A 17112-nucleotide genomic window follows, 5' to 3' on the forward strand; every position below is an offset into this window, starting at 1 on the left:
AAAATTGCCTTAAACGCATCAGCCATAACCTTGCCTCACCAGCTTTCATGTGGGTTCAGTAATGCTTAAAATGGAATGTCTTTTGAGATTTAGAAATCCTTGTATTTACATTAAACTATTCAAAAACATTTGTGGCAGACAATTTTTGGTTTTATATTTTATGTTCGATTTCTGCTCTACCTCTCCTTTTTGTGGAATTGGTCACTTATTTTTAGCAATTTGACTCCACTCTTTTCAGTTCAGTGCTCAACAGTTGAAATAACGGGGCTGTGAAGGTGCCAAGTGCTATTCAATGGTGGTGTAGTCTGAGACATCTCAAACAGTGTCACCAGCTTCTCTATGTGGAGATGGGAAAGCTGGGAGAGATAGGAGGAATTCGGTGGAAGTGTAAACCAGAGGTTTTTCTTAGGTTACTTCATGCCATGCTGCTTTTCAGATGACAGATAGCCTTTGCCCCAACCTTTCTTCCACAAAAGGCTAGACATGGTCCTGAAACACCTTGTGGTGAAGGGTGGCTGATATTGCCTCATCTTCTTTTAACCCATTAAGAATGACTGAACTTTAACCTCTGAGAAGCCAGAGTAAATAAAAGCTCCATAAAATCTAAGAAGTCCTCAAGAAGGGAAGCTACATTAGGCTTTGACAGCCATTTTAAATATCATGTTTTGTGTTCTTTATTTTGTCTCCCATCACTTCTTTCTGGAATCTAAAATGATAATGAGTGAAGGTGATATAATGTTTATAGGGGAGGGAATTAAGCTTCCATTTCCTAGTCTGAGTGCTTGATTTTGCAGCATCTTTAAGGTTCAAAAGAACTTCTAACTAATACTAACTTCCATGCATGACAGTGGCTTCAAGGTTATGACCTTCTGCCACAGCATTAATCTTCAGAAATAAGGTCTTTCTCTAAAATTGCTGTGGATATGCGTTGGGCATCTCCTAGCATACACAAAGGTTCTTTAGGCAGGAGATACACAGCAGTTATTTGCTGGCTCGTGCAGAGAGCCTAGCCAGTTAGGCTATTTACTGAGGATTAATGTGCTTACTGGCTCAGTGAGTCTCTGCTGGCCTGGAAGGTGTAAGGTAGGAAAATATCAACCTCCTCTGATTCTTGAAGTGTGTTGATTGTTGAACTTGCTGAGTCAGCGTATTCCGACTCCACTTTTTCTCAGATATTAAGCCTTTTTGAGTCAATATTTTTCTCTTAAGTTAGTGTCTCAGCAGTTTCACTCTTTTGCTTACCTTTTGTGGCTTACAGCTCTGGGAGTATCCTCTCACAGTTTGTGTTTGGTGGAGCTGAGCCCAAGCTCACACTGAACTTTGGGTTGTAAAGGGTTGAATCTCCTGGTCTGGTGATTTTGGGACTGCATGCTTGTTTGCTCTGGATGAGTAAGTTTGAAACTGTTGCGTCTGAACTTCTCAAAATAAGCATGGTTTTATTGCCTACAGCCAGTGGAGGAAAGTGTTGTGGGTTGTTTTCGAGTTCCAAAGTTTCCATTAGGCAAATCAACAATGGTATCCTGTTTGAGTCATCTCTTAATTATGTACTGTTATATTTGTTAGTGAAATGACCTCTTTTTCATGAGAAGGAAGTTGCCATAATCATTGGACTAATGAAACCGATTTTAATTTAGTCTTAGAGGAATCAAACATATGACTACAAATGTCCATGAGCTGCATTTTGTTGCTGGGAGTTTAGAAAGTTGACTACAGTGGTGTTGGAGAAGGAAGAAATTTGGATGTATATACATGCTGGATGTATATGTATATACTGATTGCATTAAGCAAATGAACAGGAAAATAACAGTGTGAACTGTTTTTAAAGCTATCTGAAATATCTGAGATTCTATTGATTAAGACAATTCAAAGATCAGATTGCTGAGACATTTTATATCCTCTGCTCTTCCATTGTTTTAGATTCATGCTCTGGGCTACAGTATTTCTGTGTATTTTCTCTCTTGGTCGTGTCAAGCATAGTTTGTGTCCAACTCCTCTGTTGTGGCATACATATAAAGCCTGTATGTGTGGTCTGTAAAACATTCTAGTATTAAAGTATTTTGCTGATACTGGAAATAGCACTGATAGCTGTTAATTGGCATTTCATTGCTATAGTTGAATCTGTTAATTTTATCATAGGTTTATGAAAAAATCCATGATAGTTCTAGATGTATATAATAGATTTACTACTATACTAGAGTTCTATATATACTACTGAAACATTGCTGTTTTGCTGTGTTTTGTTTCACTTCATGTATCCTGACAATATTTTTATTGCGGAACAAAGATCTGCTTAGCAGTTCCCAAAGAATGCCAAGTCATCTTTAGCTGACTTAATTGTAATGTGTGAAAGTAATTTATACATCACAATTTCATACTTTTTTTTTTTTGCATCCTGTTGCATTTATCATCATGATGCTAACAGTCTTACTTTGTTTATGGGTCAGTCATTCCTTAGACTATGTGCTGGACTTTACTAACCTGGTTATTTACTCAGTTGGGAAGACATTGCAATTGGGAAGGTGTCTTTTTTCAGGGTGAAGCTTATCACTCATATTTTCTGCAGTTTGCTCATATATGAGGAAATTCCACTGCACAATTTATGGTAATGATACCTACATGCCTGAAGATATTCAGAAACTGTCTGGACATGGTCCTGGGGAACCAGTTCTAGGTGGCCCTGCTTGAGCAGGGAGGTTAGACTAGATGACCTCCAGAAGTCCCTTCCCACCTCAAATTTTCTGTTATGAGGATTATACTCTTCTGACATGCAAAAAGCTGCTTTCCATATTCATAAATGCACTGAGTAGGTGAGCCTTGCATTGTTACATTTTTTGGGGTGGGTAGTTAACTGATCCAGTGTTGCTTTTCTGGCCTTTTTTAAAAAGAAAAAAACCCCAATGCTCAATTACCTGTCTCTTGAGCCAAAATTGTGCAGTTTATTAGCAGGGTGGATTATTTTAATGTGGAAACTTATTGAAAGCACCTGGAAGGCTAAATAATTTGTCACACAGTTGTCTTTCATCCTCTGCTTTATTGACAAGATTAAAGAACTTTGGGAGTAATGAGATACAGTTTTGCTCTGCAGAACAGTGCAGATAAGACTGTATGTCATGATTTCCAGGTATTTTGTTGCTCTATCTTTAGTTACTGGTTTGGTTGATTTGTCAAGTAGAAAGGTATAAAGCTTTGCTGTTTTTTCATTCTAACCAGTCCCGGTGGAGCTGTATGGGAGAACTACTTTTATAGAGTATTTCGATTTTAATTAATCCAATATTACTGTTAAAAGTACATCCACACTGCAGTCTGTGCCCTCTTACCTGAAATAATTTTGAATCGCAGTGTAAGTGCTGTATGTGTTTCATTTTTTTTCTCTGAAATAAGTAAAGACTGTGTTTAACAACAGAACATTGCTTGCAGCTCCTGTCCTGTCTGGATTTTTCTTATGACATGTCACGAAATACCTTCTGAAAACTGTTGATATTAGGCTGAGTTCAAATAATTTTTTTTTCTGTTGTTGCCCAATAACTCTTCCAGTTTCTGTGAAGCAGGACTACATTTCTAAACTGCTGTCACAGAGAGGGAAGGAAGTACTGGTGACTGGTGTGATCCTGGCAATCCTGTGGTGCAAGGAGCTGATCTGTGTCTTTCTGGCAAGTCAAATGCTGCTCTAGTGCTCCACCAAGACTAAGCGACTAGCACTGATTATTAGCCAGGTGGATTGTGCATAACTGTTGCTTGGTGGCAAGAGGAGCAAGTCAAGAGAAATTGCTCTAGACCTGTATTTGGATTAAGCTACACACCTGTAGTATTATTGTTCCCCTGTAATGAAAAGCTTGTATCAGTCATATGGTAGACCCTAGTGTTTTCCCCCTCCTCCTCCTCGTCAAGCTCTCTGCCATACATTTTAGTGCTTGGCATATAGCACTATGCATGTTGACTACTATTCTTATTTGAAATGCTTTGATATACAGGCATCAATTTACCATATAGCTATATGGTAACAGTTAGAGGTGGAGGAAGAAGATAAATCTGAGCAGTCAGTATGCGTGAAGTTCCAATAGGATATTTAAAGCACTGTTGCTTCTGGGATGTGCAAAGCAACTCTGGCTGGGTGAGTAAAACAGCATTATGGAAATGTGGTATCTTGTGTTGACAGAACATCTGTTCGAGGGTAGTCACTTCCTTAGAGCTCTGTAGGACTTGCCAGAGGGTTTCCCGTGCAGATAAGTCTAGTGCCATCTGCTTACCTGAAAGTTTGCCATTTCTGAGTCTGTATTATATGCTGTTTGCTACTTTCACTTTGCAATAGCCTTTCTCTGTTTATGTATATTTCTGCTGTCAACTTATTTTATATTTGAACAATTGAGGATTTTTACGCTAAGACCATGCTGCTATCATGGCTATTGCTTTAAATGGCTAACTTTCACCGGCAGCTTTTCTTCAGTTGGTGAGAGTCTTAGGGTTTACTGCTGAACATCAGGCTGCTGAGAAGACCTGTGATGTAAATGGAGAGAACTACCATACTTACTGTGGTACCCCTTTTGAACACAGATATCAGGAAGCGGATATTGCTTCAGTTAATGTAATTCTCATTTTTCCAGTATAGGGGATGGGAAGAGGGAGAGGAGAATCTGATTAGGAACAGGAACCTGGAGGGGGAAATTGAGCCAGGACTAGCAGAGGACCTTGGTGGTGGGGAGGAGCAGCAATTAATTTCTTTCTTTGGGAGCTGGAGATGGGAACTGTACATGGAGCAAAATAAAAGGGGTGACTGTGAAATAGTGCCTTTCACTTTCTTCCCCTTTTTTCCTAAGCAGAAAAAGATCAGTGTTGTCTGAGACATAAGAGGCAGGCATTGGCTGAGTGAGATATTGAAGACTAATCAGAGTGGCCTCAGGGAGAGGAGACATTTGAAGCAAGTTGGTTCTTAGTAAGGCTTAAATAAAATTTAGGGTGGTAGGAAGTGACTCTTATCTGATGGAGGAAGGAGTATCATTGGGATAAACTAGAGGAGAGGAAACCCTATGACTGGGTGAGGGAATAGAGGTGATGGTAGGGGAAGGAGTGACTGTGGTTAATGTCTGTGTGGGTTTGTGTGCAGAAAACATGCTCTTTATAGTTTGGGCTCTAATTTAACATCCCTGAAGATGAAGCTCTGTAATGCTTGAAGCTCATGTCGTGTTCTGCTGTGTCCCCAGCCATTTAATCTTGTCCATATCCTTGTCCCAACAGCAGTGCTTGGGCAGTCAGCCAGTTAGGAGACCTGATTTGGCCTGAAATGATCAGTGATTTCTCAGCTGGTTCAACTCACCACTGGCTGACTGGCTTGTTGCCCAGTCTCCTGAGTACAGGCATAAGGAGTAAGGGAGCTTGCTTTTGGAGGGCAACTAAAGCTCTGAAACTTAAAGAATCATTTGCAGAGAGATGGTGACCAACACAAGGAATATAGAGTTACAATATCCTTTATTACATAAACTAATATTGCAACTGTTATTGTTGATTATTAATGCTGTAGTCATACACAACCAATCTTTAACCTAATAAAACAACAGCATGTATAGACATAAAAGCATCCTTCACATGGTAGTGACTTGTTTCTGCAGAACCATCAGTGACTCACTGGATTAACAACAGTGGAGTTGTGTTTCTGTGCACTGTGGCTGGTGATCAGGAGGGGGTTGCATGCTGATGGTGAGCAACTGTTTCTCATCCAGGGATATTCTCTTACAAATCCACACAGGTGGACTTCTCTACTTTGGGCACAGAGTGAAGACAATGTCATCTCCTCTCCAACTGGAAGTTGGGTCTGCAGATGAATCTTCTCCTCTGAGTTTGTCATAAGAACTTCCCAAAGCTTGACCTGCCATGGCTTGTGCTTGCATTGCTGATCTCTGCTCTAAGTGTTGTGTGGGTTGTCCAGGCAGTTCATTTATCTCACCGTGATTTTATCTAATAGTCCTCAGTTTCCAGCAGATCTTTGCCTTATTACTGTTGGCTTTGACTGTTTACCTTGGAGCTCTACAGTTGGTTTCATTTCCTGTTATACCGGTCACCTTAAACCTGAAATTTATGCATTTGTCTCTGGCGGGCTCTGTTGAGGGAAGGCTGTGTGGATTTGTCTGTAGAGGAAAGATTGCTCCTGCTTCTTTACCATGTTAGCTTTGTAACTGATGCCATCCATCATCAGCTAATTCAGGGAGCTAACTGCATGCAAAAAAACCTCAGAATGAACAAATGCCTAGGAGAGAACAACCAAGCCCCCAGATAGACCTCTTGGGGTCTTAGTAGACCACCAAGATTCTCCATCAGTTCACCAGCCACTGACAAGTGCTAGAGCTGGTGCAGGGTTGAGTGGGACCTTTCACTTGGCAGTAGCTAGGTATTAATCACCTTAAATATAATGTTAAACTGTAACTGGAGTACCCTTTTTTGCCTGCTGCAAGCTGATATGTGTGAAACCCTGTCAAGGTATTTTTCTCTTCCTCTGTTCTTGACCTACATAGTAACTGATAGCAGGAGGCTGTCATCTTCTGTTAGTTCAAATTGTGGAGTCCCTTATGGATGGTAATGTTCCAGCCCTACCATTTTGAATCACTAGGATGATAAAATGATTCTAATAACTTTTCGTGATTGCTCCTTCTTAGTTTCCTTGAAAAACAGCCCCCTACCCTGAAACACAGTTCTAGACAGCAAATGTCTTTTGGCACCCTGTTTTTCTTTTTTAGTGTCCCAAACTCTGTTCTTAAGGTTACTTGACATTTTCAGAAGTCAGCCAAATATTACTGCTCACAGTTGGTCTTTAACTTTTTTCTGTTTTTTGAAACTAAGTAAAACTTTCAAGCCCTGTTCTTAACAAGCAAATGCCTCAACCCACTTATATATAATTAACTTGATTTTATTTTGTTAACTGTGTCGCCTCAAAAGTTTTCTTGGTCTGTTTTATGGTTTGCTTGGTCTTTTTTCAAAACAAGAGTAGATGAGGAGTACATTCTTTCTGCTATTGTTCTTCCTGGACTCATGTTTAGTATGGGTTTTTTTTGGCAAATTCTTTTGAAGTGATGTCCCCTCTTGTAGTAGTAGACTGGACATAATATTTAAGAGCTTGATGCTGTGTAATGGGAGTGTTCTGGTTTCTTTTATTTCTGCTTCTGCCTTAGTATCTCATCTGTGTGAGATCAACATCAGTGGGACTGCTTTGTCCAATATGTAAATGTGCTCATTTGTAAAGATGCCTCCTTTAATAGGAGCAGAGATGATGCATTGCTCTTGCATAAGAACCCAGTTCATTGCTTTTTCAGTATCACAGGACCAGCTATGTATTATTCTGCTTTCATCAAACTTTTATATAAATAAATAATATAGTATGGAAGATGCTTGTCCATACTGTCTTAGACTTGACTGTGGTGAGTAGAGTGTAAATACATTGCTATATGTGTATCTAAACTTGTATAACAGCAGTGTTTCCAGCAACCTGGAGTGGTTTATAGTAGAAAATTCTGTGATTTGACAGCATTAATTGTAGTAGGCTTTTGCAGTTTTGAATTAAAATTATCCTGCTAGTTTTTGGTGCTGTTTGAATCCTGCATCAAAATAAACTCTCCATTTCCAGATGTTCATTGTTACTATCTTACCCATTTCTAAATTTTTATCCTACTTAGTTCTGTTCAATACTGATTTCTTTTTCTGTTTCTTATTCCTGTAGTCTATATGTGTTTTTCATTCCTGCTTCTTGTACAGCTCTTCCATCTTTATTCCTTTAAAAAAACTAAATCTGTCTCATTGGGGTACTAATTGAAAAGGAAGATCTGATGCTCCAGTCAGTATGGTGCTATGAGACAGGAAGCTATTTAAAATTCTTTTACACAGGGCAGGTCGCAACATTCTTATCATTCAGGTTTATTAACAAAACATGAAGAGATTGTAAATTTCATAATCTTTTAGTAAGACTTTTTTCTATTAAGGCTTTTTAGTCTCTTTTTTAAAGTTAAATTGACTCCTAAAAAATATTTTTTTCCCTCTATATTAGCATTGTAAGTGCTTTGACAATCAGATTTAAGACCTTGTTCTGCAGAAGCTTAAATGTTCTCCACAGTAATTAGCTGCAGCTGTTAAATGAAGTTTCTTTAATCAGCAAAAATTCTGAAATAATGCCTATTTTTGATTATATGTTACTGCCTTGAGACAAATGTAATTGTATTCTCTTTTACATCATATTAAGCAGAAAGGATGTGAGATGTGTTTGATAGAGCTGTAGTGGTTAAAAACTCTGCATTCTTGAACTTTATGCATCTCTTGCTTTTCCTAACAATGTGGTTTTCTACCAAAATGTCATTGAGACACTAAAAAATGAATGAGTTTGCTTATATGTAGTTGAAGACTTGTGGAAAGCATTGAGTATTTTTTATTTGTTCCTCACTAGTGAAAGTTGCATTCATTACTGGTGTAGTCTTAAAAAAATAAGTATCTCATTTCTTCCTGAAATAGTTGATCTGATTCTTCTGAAAAATCTGTTTCAGCTGATACTGTAACTACAAAATGAAGACATTTCATGTAAGCTTAAAATGCTTATGCAGTCTCTAGTGACCCTTCTTAGCACTGATGAATTCCTGGCAGCTAATATGAATGCAGCTCTTGGAATCTTTGTAGAAAACATCTACCTTTCTTCACTAGTAAAACTTAAGCTGACTGTTCCAGCTATGACAATGCTTTCAGGTCCCAAGAAAGCCATTGGCTTGATCTTGGCACCCTCCTCCCTTTTGAATTGATGCTTGCGATTACATGGCTGCTGTACACAGAGGTGAGGAACAAATGCCTTTGCTAATGGTCACAGCACTTGACAGGATCTCAAGATTTCCCAATTCTGTTAACATTCATAACATAGGAAGCAAATAATTCCACAAGGATGACCCCTTGCCTGCATGTTTTTTCCTTCAAAAGTTACACATGTTCTACATTTGATAGTGGAGTATGCACTGTTTTGTTCTTAACTGGGAGGTATGTTTTGTACATTTTACTGTCAGCGTAAAAGAAAACAAGAGATGTCTTATATGTCAATGCACTTTATTAATAAAGTATTTAATATTGATAAAGTATTTAATTGGGTGTATTACCTTCTGATGATTTGTGAAAATTCTGGCTATGTTCCAAAATCTTATGAAAGATATCTAGCAATATTAAGGAATTTTTTGGCTTTAAATTTTGCAGAGGGCTTGCTCTTCACACACAAGGGATGTGCTTCAACTCTCCACTCCCTTCTGCAAGTCCTGTGTGCCCATTCAGTCTGTGTTTTTGAAATTATCTCGAAATATATTCTACAGGGGTTTTGCTTGTCCTCATTCCAGAGCTGCTTCCAAAGGCCCTGGCCTTAATTACAAGACAAAGGAAAACGAAGTTGGGTGGAGATAGATACACAGTAGCAAGCAGCACTGCCCTTTAATGATCAGCATAGAAATCTGTGAATTTAACATATTGTACATCTAGAAGTGACCATATTTTCTTTCTGTTGTGCCTAGAAAGATATATAGAATGAACGACAGTTTTTGTAGGAGGAAAAAAAGGACAAAAAGGCAATGTAAGTATGCAGGTAGTTAAGTGAACTGTCTTCCTAACAGAATTGCTGGATGAACAGAACAAGACTAAACTGAGGGCTTCTAACTACATGGGTTAAGAAAGGCTGTTTAAAATACATGGAAACTAAGCAGAAAAATTCAGGTGTAGTCAAGTTCAAGCAAATGGGAAGAGTGCCCAGACACTGGCAATGTGGACAATGGAGAGGTTTCCACTCCTGAACAAAAGATGTGGGAGGAAGATTAAGTTACAGTTCATTTGGCTTGAAGGTGACACCCATCTATCTGTGCAGAAATGTCAGATACTGATGTCTTGGTTTAGACAGGAGAGCAGATCTGAAATGGGATCTGCGAGCATCCATCATAGAGATGAGAGTTTTTGAGAGCAGTGGTGAAGGTGACTGAAGGCCTGGATTCTTGGTCTAAGATTTGGCTGCAAAAGAAATCAGTTAGGGACATCATTTATTGCACGGAAGTGGAAGGAGGTTTCGTTTGGAGGAGGTTTACATGGAATTTAAGGGGTGTGTGTGGTATTTAGGCTTAAAAGATAGTGCCTGTGTCAGCAAGTTAATTTTCTCCTCTCCCTAGCATGGTCCAAAGAAATGGAATGATGGAAGCAAGGAGAACTGGTGTTCAGAGTGTTGGCCATGCCTTTGCAGAAGACCAAGGAAGTAAGCTAGTGGAGCCTAAGATGGTAAAAAATAATAGTAAAGGAAGGCAGGAAATAGGAATATGAAAAAGGTCAATGGGGAAGTAATGACAGCAAGAGGAAAAACTTCTGAAACTGGATGGAAAGGGATAAGAGGACTTGAATAAGGACTCTTGTCTTATGTTCCTTGTGTTTGAGGAGCAGTACTAATGTCATATGCAAATCTAATTACTTGACAGAAATAAATTCTACTGTCACCTTTGTCTGAAAGAAGCTACTCAATGAATCTCCAGTTTGTGTTAATTTTCTGGTCAATGAGGGGCAATACATGTATCTCCAGTGTCCTTGTGTATCATGAATATATATCCTTCATATACTTGGAGAACATGATGGGGTTGTAATATGTGTAGATGTTGCAAAATTGGAGGGAAAAGCAAGTTTTGTTAACATGCAAAATGTTTTTTAGTCACTGACTCTCAAGGATTTTTGTTTTTTTAAGTTAGTGTGTATCTGTTTGTTTCACTCTGTCTCTGAAAGGAGTTTCTGGTTAAAGATTAAACTTAACAAAAAGGTAAAAGTTCAGAATTTCCATACAGGGGTTTGTTTCTGAATGACAGACTTACACAAATATGTATGTGTTTTAACACTTCTTGTCTACCCATCTGCTGAAAATCGAAATAATAAACTAGTTGTCCTTTTGCTATAGTGATCCAGTGGCCTGCTTTTTAGTGTGAGAGAACAGTTGCTGGTGGCCAGTTTTCTTTTCTAGACTCTGTTCTAATTTTTGTTTCCTTTTTTGATCTTGAATTTTAGGAAGAAATTTGGAAGCATTTTTGTTTTTTTGCAATTTAGTTTCTAAAGAGCCTGTTGTATCACAGACTTACATTAAAAGTCATTGTCTTGGCAAGTGAAGCCTTAGTAGCTGTTAAGTTTGGAAGGCTCACTACTTTGTGCATAATTAAAGCACATTAAGTTTCAGTTAGTGATTCGGTTATCAAGCGTTATAATTTGTGGTCTTTTCTGAATGACATTTAGACAGCTCGTGTATACTTTGAGAGTGTGCAGTGTTCCTGCATAAGCAGCTGCAATAGTTAATTACAGTGATTGTTTAAAAAAAAATCTTGCACCTGTTTCTAGTTTCAGATTCTAATTATTAGGTCTATTTATGGTTCTTGCTTGGCAAAAATAGTCTAATCACAGATCATTTTTAATAATATTGCTTGTTTTAAAGTAGCTACTGCTGTAGCTTCATGGCACTTGAACCTCTGTCTTGAGACTTCAGAATAAGTTTTTTTGGGAGACTAAAAGGAAACAGCAGCTTTCTGTTAGATATGGTTTTTTGAAGATTTATTGAAAATGCTCTTATCTTAAGAGTTTGCTTATGTTGCCTAGAAGCGGGGTGGGGTAGGTAGGTGGATAAGGGAAACTGTTTGACACATTTTGGTATATGTGTTTCTGCTGGGATCCTTTCCAATATTTTATATTTTTAGATTAATCCTTTTTGAGGTCTCTTTAACTCTGAGTATTTGAATGTAGTGCTATTTACATGCATTAAACTGTTGCTGACTATTCACCTGGATGGGGAGTTGCTTGTTGTTTGGGTATGACCTGAAGGGGTGGGAGGGTGGGTATATCAACTGCTCATGCATTCCAATCTTCTCACCTTCTTAAATTTATCCTGTATTTTTACTTAGTTCTTGTTGCTTAAGAAGTCAAAAGAAACGTGATATTGGTATTTAGGGGTGTGATTTTTTTCTTCCATGAGGGTCATATACTTGAATATATTTGGTAAAATATGTCTTCAGCTGGAATGTAGAATATGACAGTTCTTGTAGCTCATGCTGTCCATCATTGGTAATTGCATAGAGGATATCTGTCTGCAGAAGAAGCTCTTGTACTATCTCCTGTAAACTCCCTCAAAAACCTGTTGACCTTTATCTTCATCTTACTGTTTTCTTATGTTTGTCTCAAAATGTCACTTCCTGGAAGATTTGGAGCTGATCATACAGTTAGCGCTGGAATTTTTCATCTCTGAGTCTCTGTGTATTTTCTTCAAACACTTCGGTATTCTGCTGGGTGACTGAAGGGAAGTAGACTGTCATTCAAACCTCCTTAATGACTCTAATTGGATTATAGTGCTATAGAAATCAACAGCTTTTGTATGTTTATATAGTGGTTCCTGTAGTGTAAACAGACAGGAGTTCAAAACCTGTTTTCCAATTTATGGTTCTTTCATGCAGTTTGAATCTAGAAATAGATGAAGTTGGTAGAGTGATGGAACTTTTATTTTTACTGTTGTATGCAGCACCTGGGACTGAAAACTTAAAGGAAAGGTAAAGGCAATCTCTTCATGGCACTTGATCTTGATGGTGCAAAATCCTGAAGGTGCACAAAGCATATCACCAGTGACTCGTTTTAGTGAGTCTGACTCACTCTAACTACTCAAACATCATTAATCTTTTTCACACAATGGGATTGTATTTGGAGACATGCACGTTAACCATGGGTTTTACCAAAACCATTTCTATTTATGAATAAAATACAGTCACTGTAAAGCACCATCTTCAAATTAGATTAATGTGGAATATCTTGTTATTAAACCTTGAATATCTTTTTATTAAGGTATGGGATACATTCAGGTTTTTCAGTGATGGTTGATCTTTTGTAAAAAGAATTTCAATATCTATCAACAAAATGTTAGTAGATCTAGTCAGAAGGTAAAGGCTGTCACTTGTCTCCAGAAACTGAGTTTTGAAAATGAGAAACACATTTCCGAAATACATTATCTCCACACTGAATTATTTTGATACTTAAATGTTCAGGAATGCTTCCTATTTCTCATTCTCTGTAAGCCACCTCTTTGGCTCCTGTACAGCATGCTGTCTCTTGGTGAGAACATGACTGTGGGGAATGATGTCTCATTCTGGCGACCTCATTCTCTCTAGTTGCATCTTACACAGAGCCCTCTGCTAGCCTTGGAAAAACTTTCCAGATAACACAACTAGGGTTTCAAATCTTCAGTGAATAGAAATGTTCAGCTGCTTTTGTTACGGAATTGAACACATTGCTGCCACAATAGAATGTAACTTTTACAGGAATACAGGAAAGTTAATTTCCCCCATAAATTGGTCACAGTAGAAGAAAAAGTTATCCTAAATGGTATTACTTGTATTTTCTCTGTTTAGACTTGTCTTTTGCCACTTTGAAAGTTGTTTCTTTGCTCTGTAGTTGAGGGAGAGAATGACTGTTACCATTCAACAGTGTTAATGAGCTTGGATTTCATTTTTTATTGTTTGGAAGAAATACGGATGTGACATGGCTCATATTGAGAAGAGCAGCTGAAGAACTTCAGTTTGAATGCCTCTCAGTCAGTGCATCTGTTAAAACATTGCACTGTATTTCTGCTACTGAAATATTGAAAGGTAATAATGCTACTATTTTTTTATAATGAGATCTTAAGTTTTTTTCTTATGTGCTATTAAGGGCTGATAAAACACACTTTGTGTAACAAAGCATTTTTCTGAGAGCATTTATGTTAAGAGTACCATGATTTTTCCCCTGCATGATATGCACATTGGCCTGTAAACTGGAACGTTATTTTATGGATGATGTCAAGTGATGTCAGACTTTGTCAAACTGAGAATAAAACACATGCCTGAAAAAATTAGTCTCTGTTTGAGCTTTTGAGCCCAAGCTGAAGACTGGAGCCTAGAGGTGTATAAAATTTAACTTAAAAATATGCTGGATGTTTAGAAATAGCAGTCAGGGCTAGTGCACTGGAGGATTGAAATGTGAATTTCTGGAACTAAAAGCTTGGTTTATTGCACATTGGCTTAAAATAAGCTCTCCTTAGTCAGAGGACTGTAGCAGTCATAAACCTTGAATAAAATTGACCAGTCTAGTGGGACTGCTCTGATACTGTTGTATCATAACTCTATGCAAGTTAATCATTATTAGCTTAATTCTTTGTCCTTTTTTTTTTTGTAAAGGTGAAGCAGTGCTCTATAATAGACACAATCTGTGAGATTAACAAAAACAGTTCTATTATACTTGCAAAGCTTAGTAAGATATGTTCCAAATATACACAAATATTCCAACACAGCACCACAGCAAGTTACTGAAAATTTGTTTGAATCTCTGGAAACATTATCAGTTAATCATAGACTTTGTCAAATATTTTTAATAACTTTTGTAGGAAAATATCCCAATTTAAATATACAGACACTTTTTTTTTTGTTGTCAGTGTTTGGTGTCAGTCTTATGTTTAGTTTTTCAGTAAACTTTGTATTGACTTTTAATTGCCATTAGACTAGATGATCGCTTTAGGTACCTTCCAATTGAACTCTTCTAATTTTCACATTTCAAATGGTGGCTACTCCTTTTCATTGTTTTTTTCCGGTATACCTGAAAAAACATGTAATATGGGTCAAGTTTCTCCTAGAACTTAGGCCAAGCTTGATGTTTTTTTCATGGTTTGCTGCTTGCCTTCTTTCCTTTCCATCATCCACTGTCTTCTCCTTAATGCTCTTTGAGGAAAAAGTATTTTTGCCTGGGGGAGGAAACAGGAAGAGATCGTAGGGATTTTTTGTAAGTAGTGCTTGTTTTAAATCCTTACACCTATTTTGGCTTCTATTAGTCACTAAGTAACTCTGTGTTTTAAAGTTTGAAAAGATTGTGTTATATTGAGAGTTTGATGTGTACCTTTCTGATGCCTTAAAATATTTTAGGACTGGAATTGGCCATTTTTGGCTGTGGTTAGAATAACCTCTTGTTTAACTCAACACCCTTCATTTTGTGTATGAATTGCAAAACTTTTACGTATCATTAAAGGTCATGATGGAAGATTGTGCTTAGAACTAAGATTATATTGGTTTTGTTGACAGTGAGTTTCAAAAACATGTTTTACTAAAAGCTCTTATGTTCCTAAATGGCTTTATAATTAACTCTGCATTTAATTTGTGACGTTCATGGACTGTACTGATTGGAATGAGTTCTGAATTCAAGACAAAACATGCTGTGGTGGGATTTGCAGCTCTGGAAGCGCACACCTCAGCATTAGTAAAGAGAGTGACTGCTATTTCTTTTTTTTTTTTTTTTAGTGGTTGCTTCAGAACTTGGCAAGTTGTGTATGATATATTTATTGTGTAGAAGGCAAGGAAGAGCCTTTCTGATTTCTTTAAGTGAATGATTGCTAGATGTGCCTTTGCATGCATCCTGTAGTTGAAGTACAGGATGTAGGGCTTTTCCTCTCTATAAATTCTTGAGCAGACAAGCAGAGGTGCTGAGATGTAATCTAGAAAACCCGTATATGATTTGATTTTCTAAAATAGTGTTGCTGATGCGTGTAGTGTTCTTCTAATAGGGTTAATGGCAAAAATAGTGTAGGATTGTGCACTAACATAATTCAGTACACTCATCTGAATCATTAGAGTAAACCAATTTGTGATGTGGCTTCTGTTTTGAAGCTGAGTTTGTTTATAAGCAATGTGTTTTTAGTAATGAGATCCTGACTAGCATTTGTGTCTCTAGAGAAGAAGAGGAACGTCTGAGAAATAAGATCCGAGCAGATCATGAAAAGGCTCTGGAAGAGGCTAAGGAGAAATTGAAGAAATCACGGGATGAGATTCAAGCTGAGATTCAGACAGAAAAGAACAAAGTAGTGCAAGAGTTGAAAAAGAAAGACAGCAAGCCACTGCCCCCTGTTCCTTTACCAAATCTTATAGGGATAAACAGCGGAGAACCAGCAGACCCGGATATCCGAGAGAAGAGGAACAAAATTAAAGAGGTAAAGATGATGATGATGTGGTCCCACCCGTTCTTGTATCTGATAGCAGTTATTTATATGGCATTTAGTTCCTGTTATGATTTCTGTTAAAAATAAAAGAGAAATAGGACTACAAATCTTTTTAATAAACAGTAAGCTAAAAGTGCACAAGTATTAATGAACATCAGCATTATTGCATGTGTTTTCCTGGTGTTGGGGTGTTAATATTTCACTGGATATCAACTTAAAAATGATTTTAAGGTCTTCTTCAATTTAGTGGTATGGGTTCAAAGTGAGTTTGTCATTAACACATGGAATAGCAAGAAGTGCATCTTTAAAACAGAGCTTGACTTTGTCAGATTCCATTCAAATAACAGGATATGTTAGTTTGTCACAAGATATTTTTAAATGTTTAAAAAGTGGATTGAAAAGATAGAAGAAAATGACTTGCTGCTGAAACTTGCAAATTACCAAATTATCACATACTTCTCAAAAGAAGTCAGTTTAAAAAATGGGTCTAAAAAACTAGATTCGTTTAAGTAGATAGCCTTGTTTATCTGTAAAACATTCAAATGGAAGATGTTGGCTTAGGCTTTTGGTTCTGTGGCAGTTTATGCTATGGGAATTGCTGTTTCTGGTCTTATCCTTTCCAGTCCTTGTTGGCCATGAGATTTATTGTCTTCTCTTGCCATGGTAATGCTGATTTCCTATTATTATTGCCAGGCTTTTCTGAGTCTGTGCTTCTAACTAGTATGGCAGAAACACTGTGCAGCTATCTTTTTCGTTCCTGCAATCTGATTAGTTTTATGCCTAAAAATTGGGTTAACAAGCACGAGTGGTTCAGGCCAGAGGTAAACAAGCACAGGCTCTGTAACTAAAGAGCATCCAGGTCCACATAGTAGTTACATCAGTTGAATCTTTTAATCTGAGTTTAATTCACTCAGAAAACCAAAAAATACGTCAGTCATCCACCTGTTGTCCTGATAGAGAGGAGTTGCAGCTGGAGTATGTGCCATACTGCATGTAGATCACCCAAGTTGGAATTTTACTTTGAATGTTAATGATGACTAGACAAAATCCACTCTTACCAAGTAATGAATAACTGCTTATGATATGTGAGTGATACAGCATGG

The 17112-nt window shown here is 37.5% G+C and overlaps 1 protein-coding gene across 1 annotated transcript in view; it reads left to right on the plus strand.

Moving 5' to 3' along the window:
- The window catches only part of MAN1A2 (mannosidase alpha class 1A member 2), a 151114-nt gene that overhangs the window by 11815 nt on the left and 122187 nt on the right, over positions 1 to 17112 (plus strand). The window contains exon 2 of the mRNA XM_074896783.1: positions 15745 to 16000. Within this exon, the coding sequence (XP_074752884.1) occupies positions 15745 to 16000 (256 nt within the window). The remainder of the gene's footprint in view (positions 1 to 15744; positions 16001 to 17112) is intronic.

This window comes from Athene noctua, chromosome 1 (genome assembly GCF_965140245.1).
Source record: "Athene noctua chromosome 1, bAthNoc1.hap1.1, whole genome shotgun sequence".
Taxonomy (NCBI): Eukaryota; Metazoa; Chordata; class Aves; order Strigiformes; family Strigidae; genus Athene; species Athene noctua.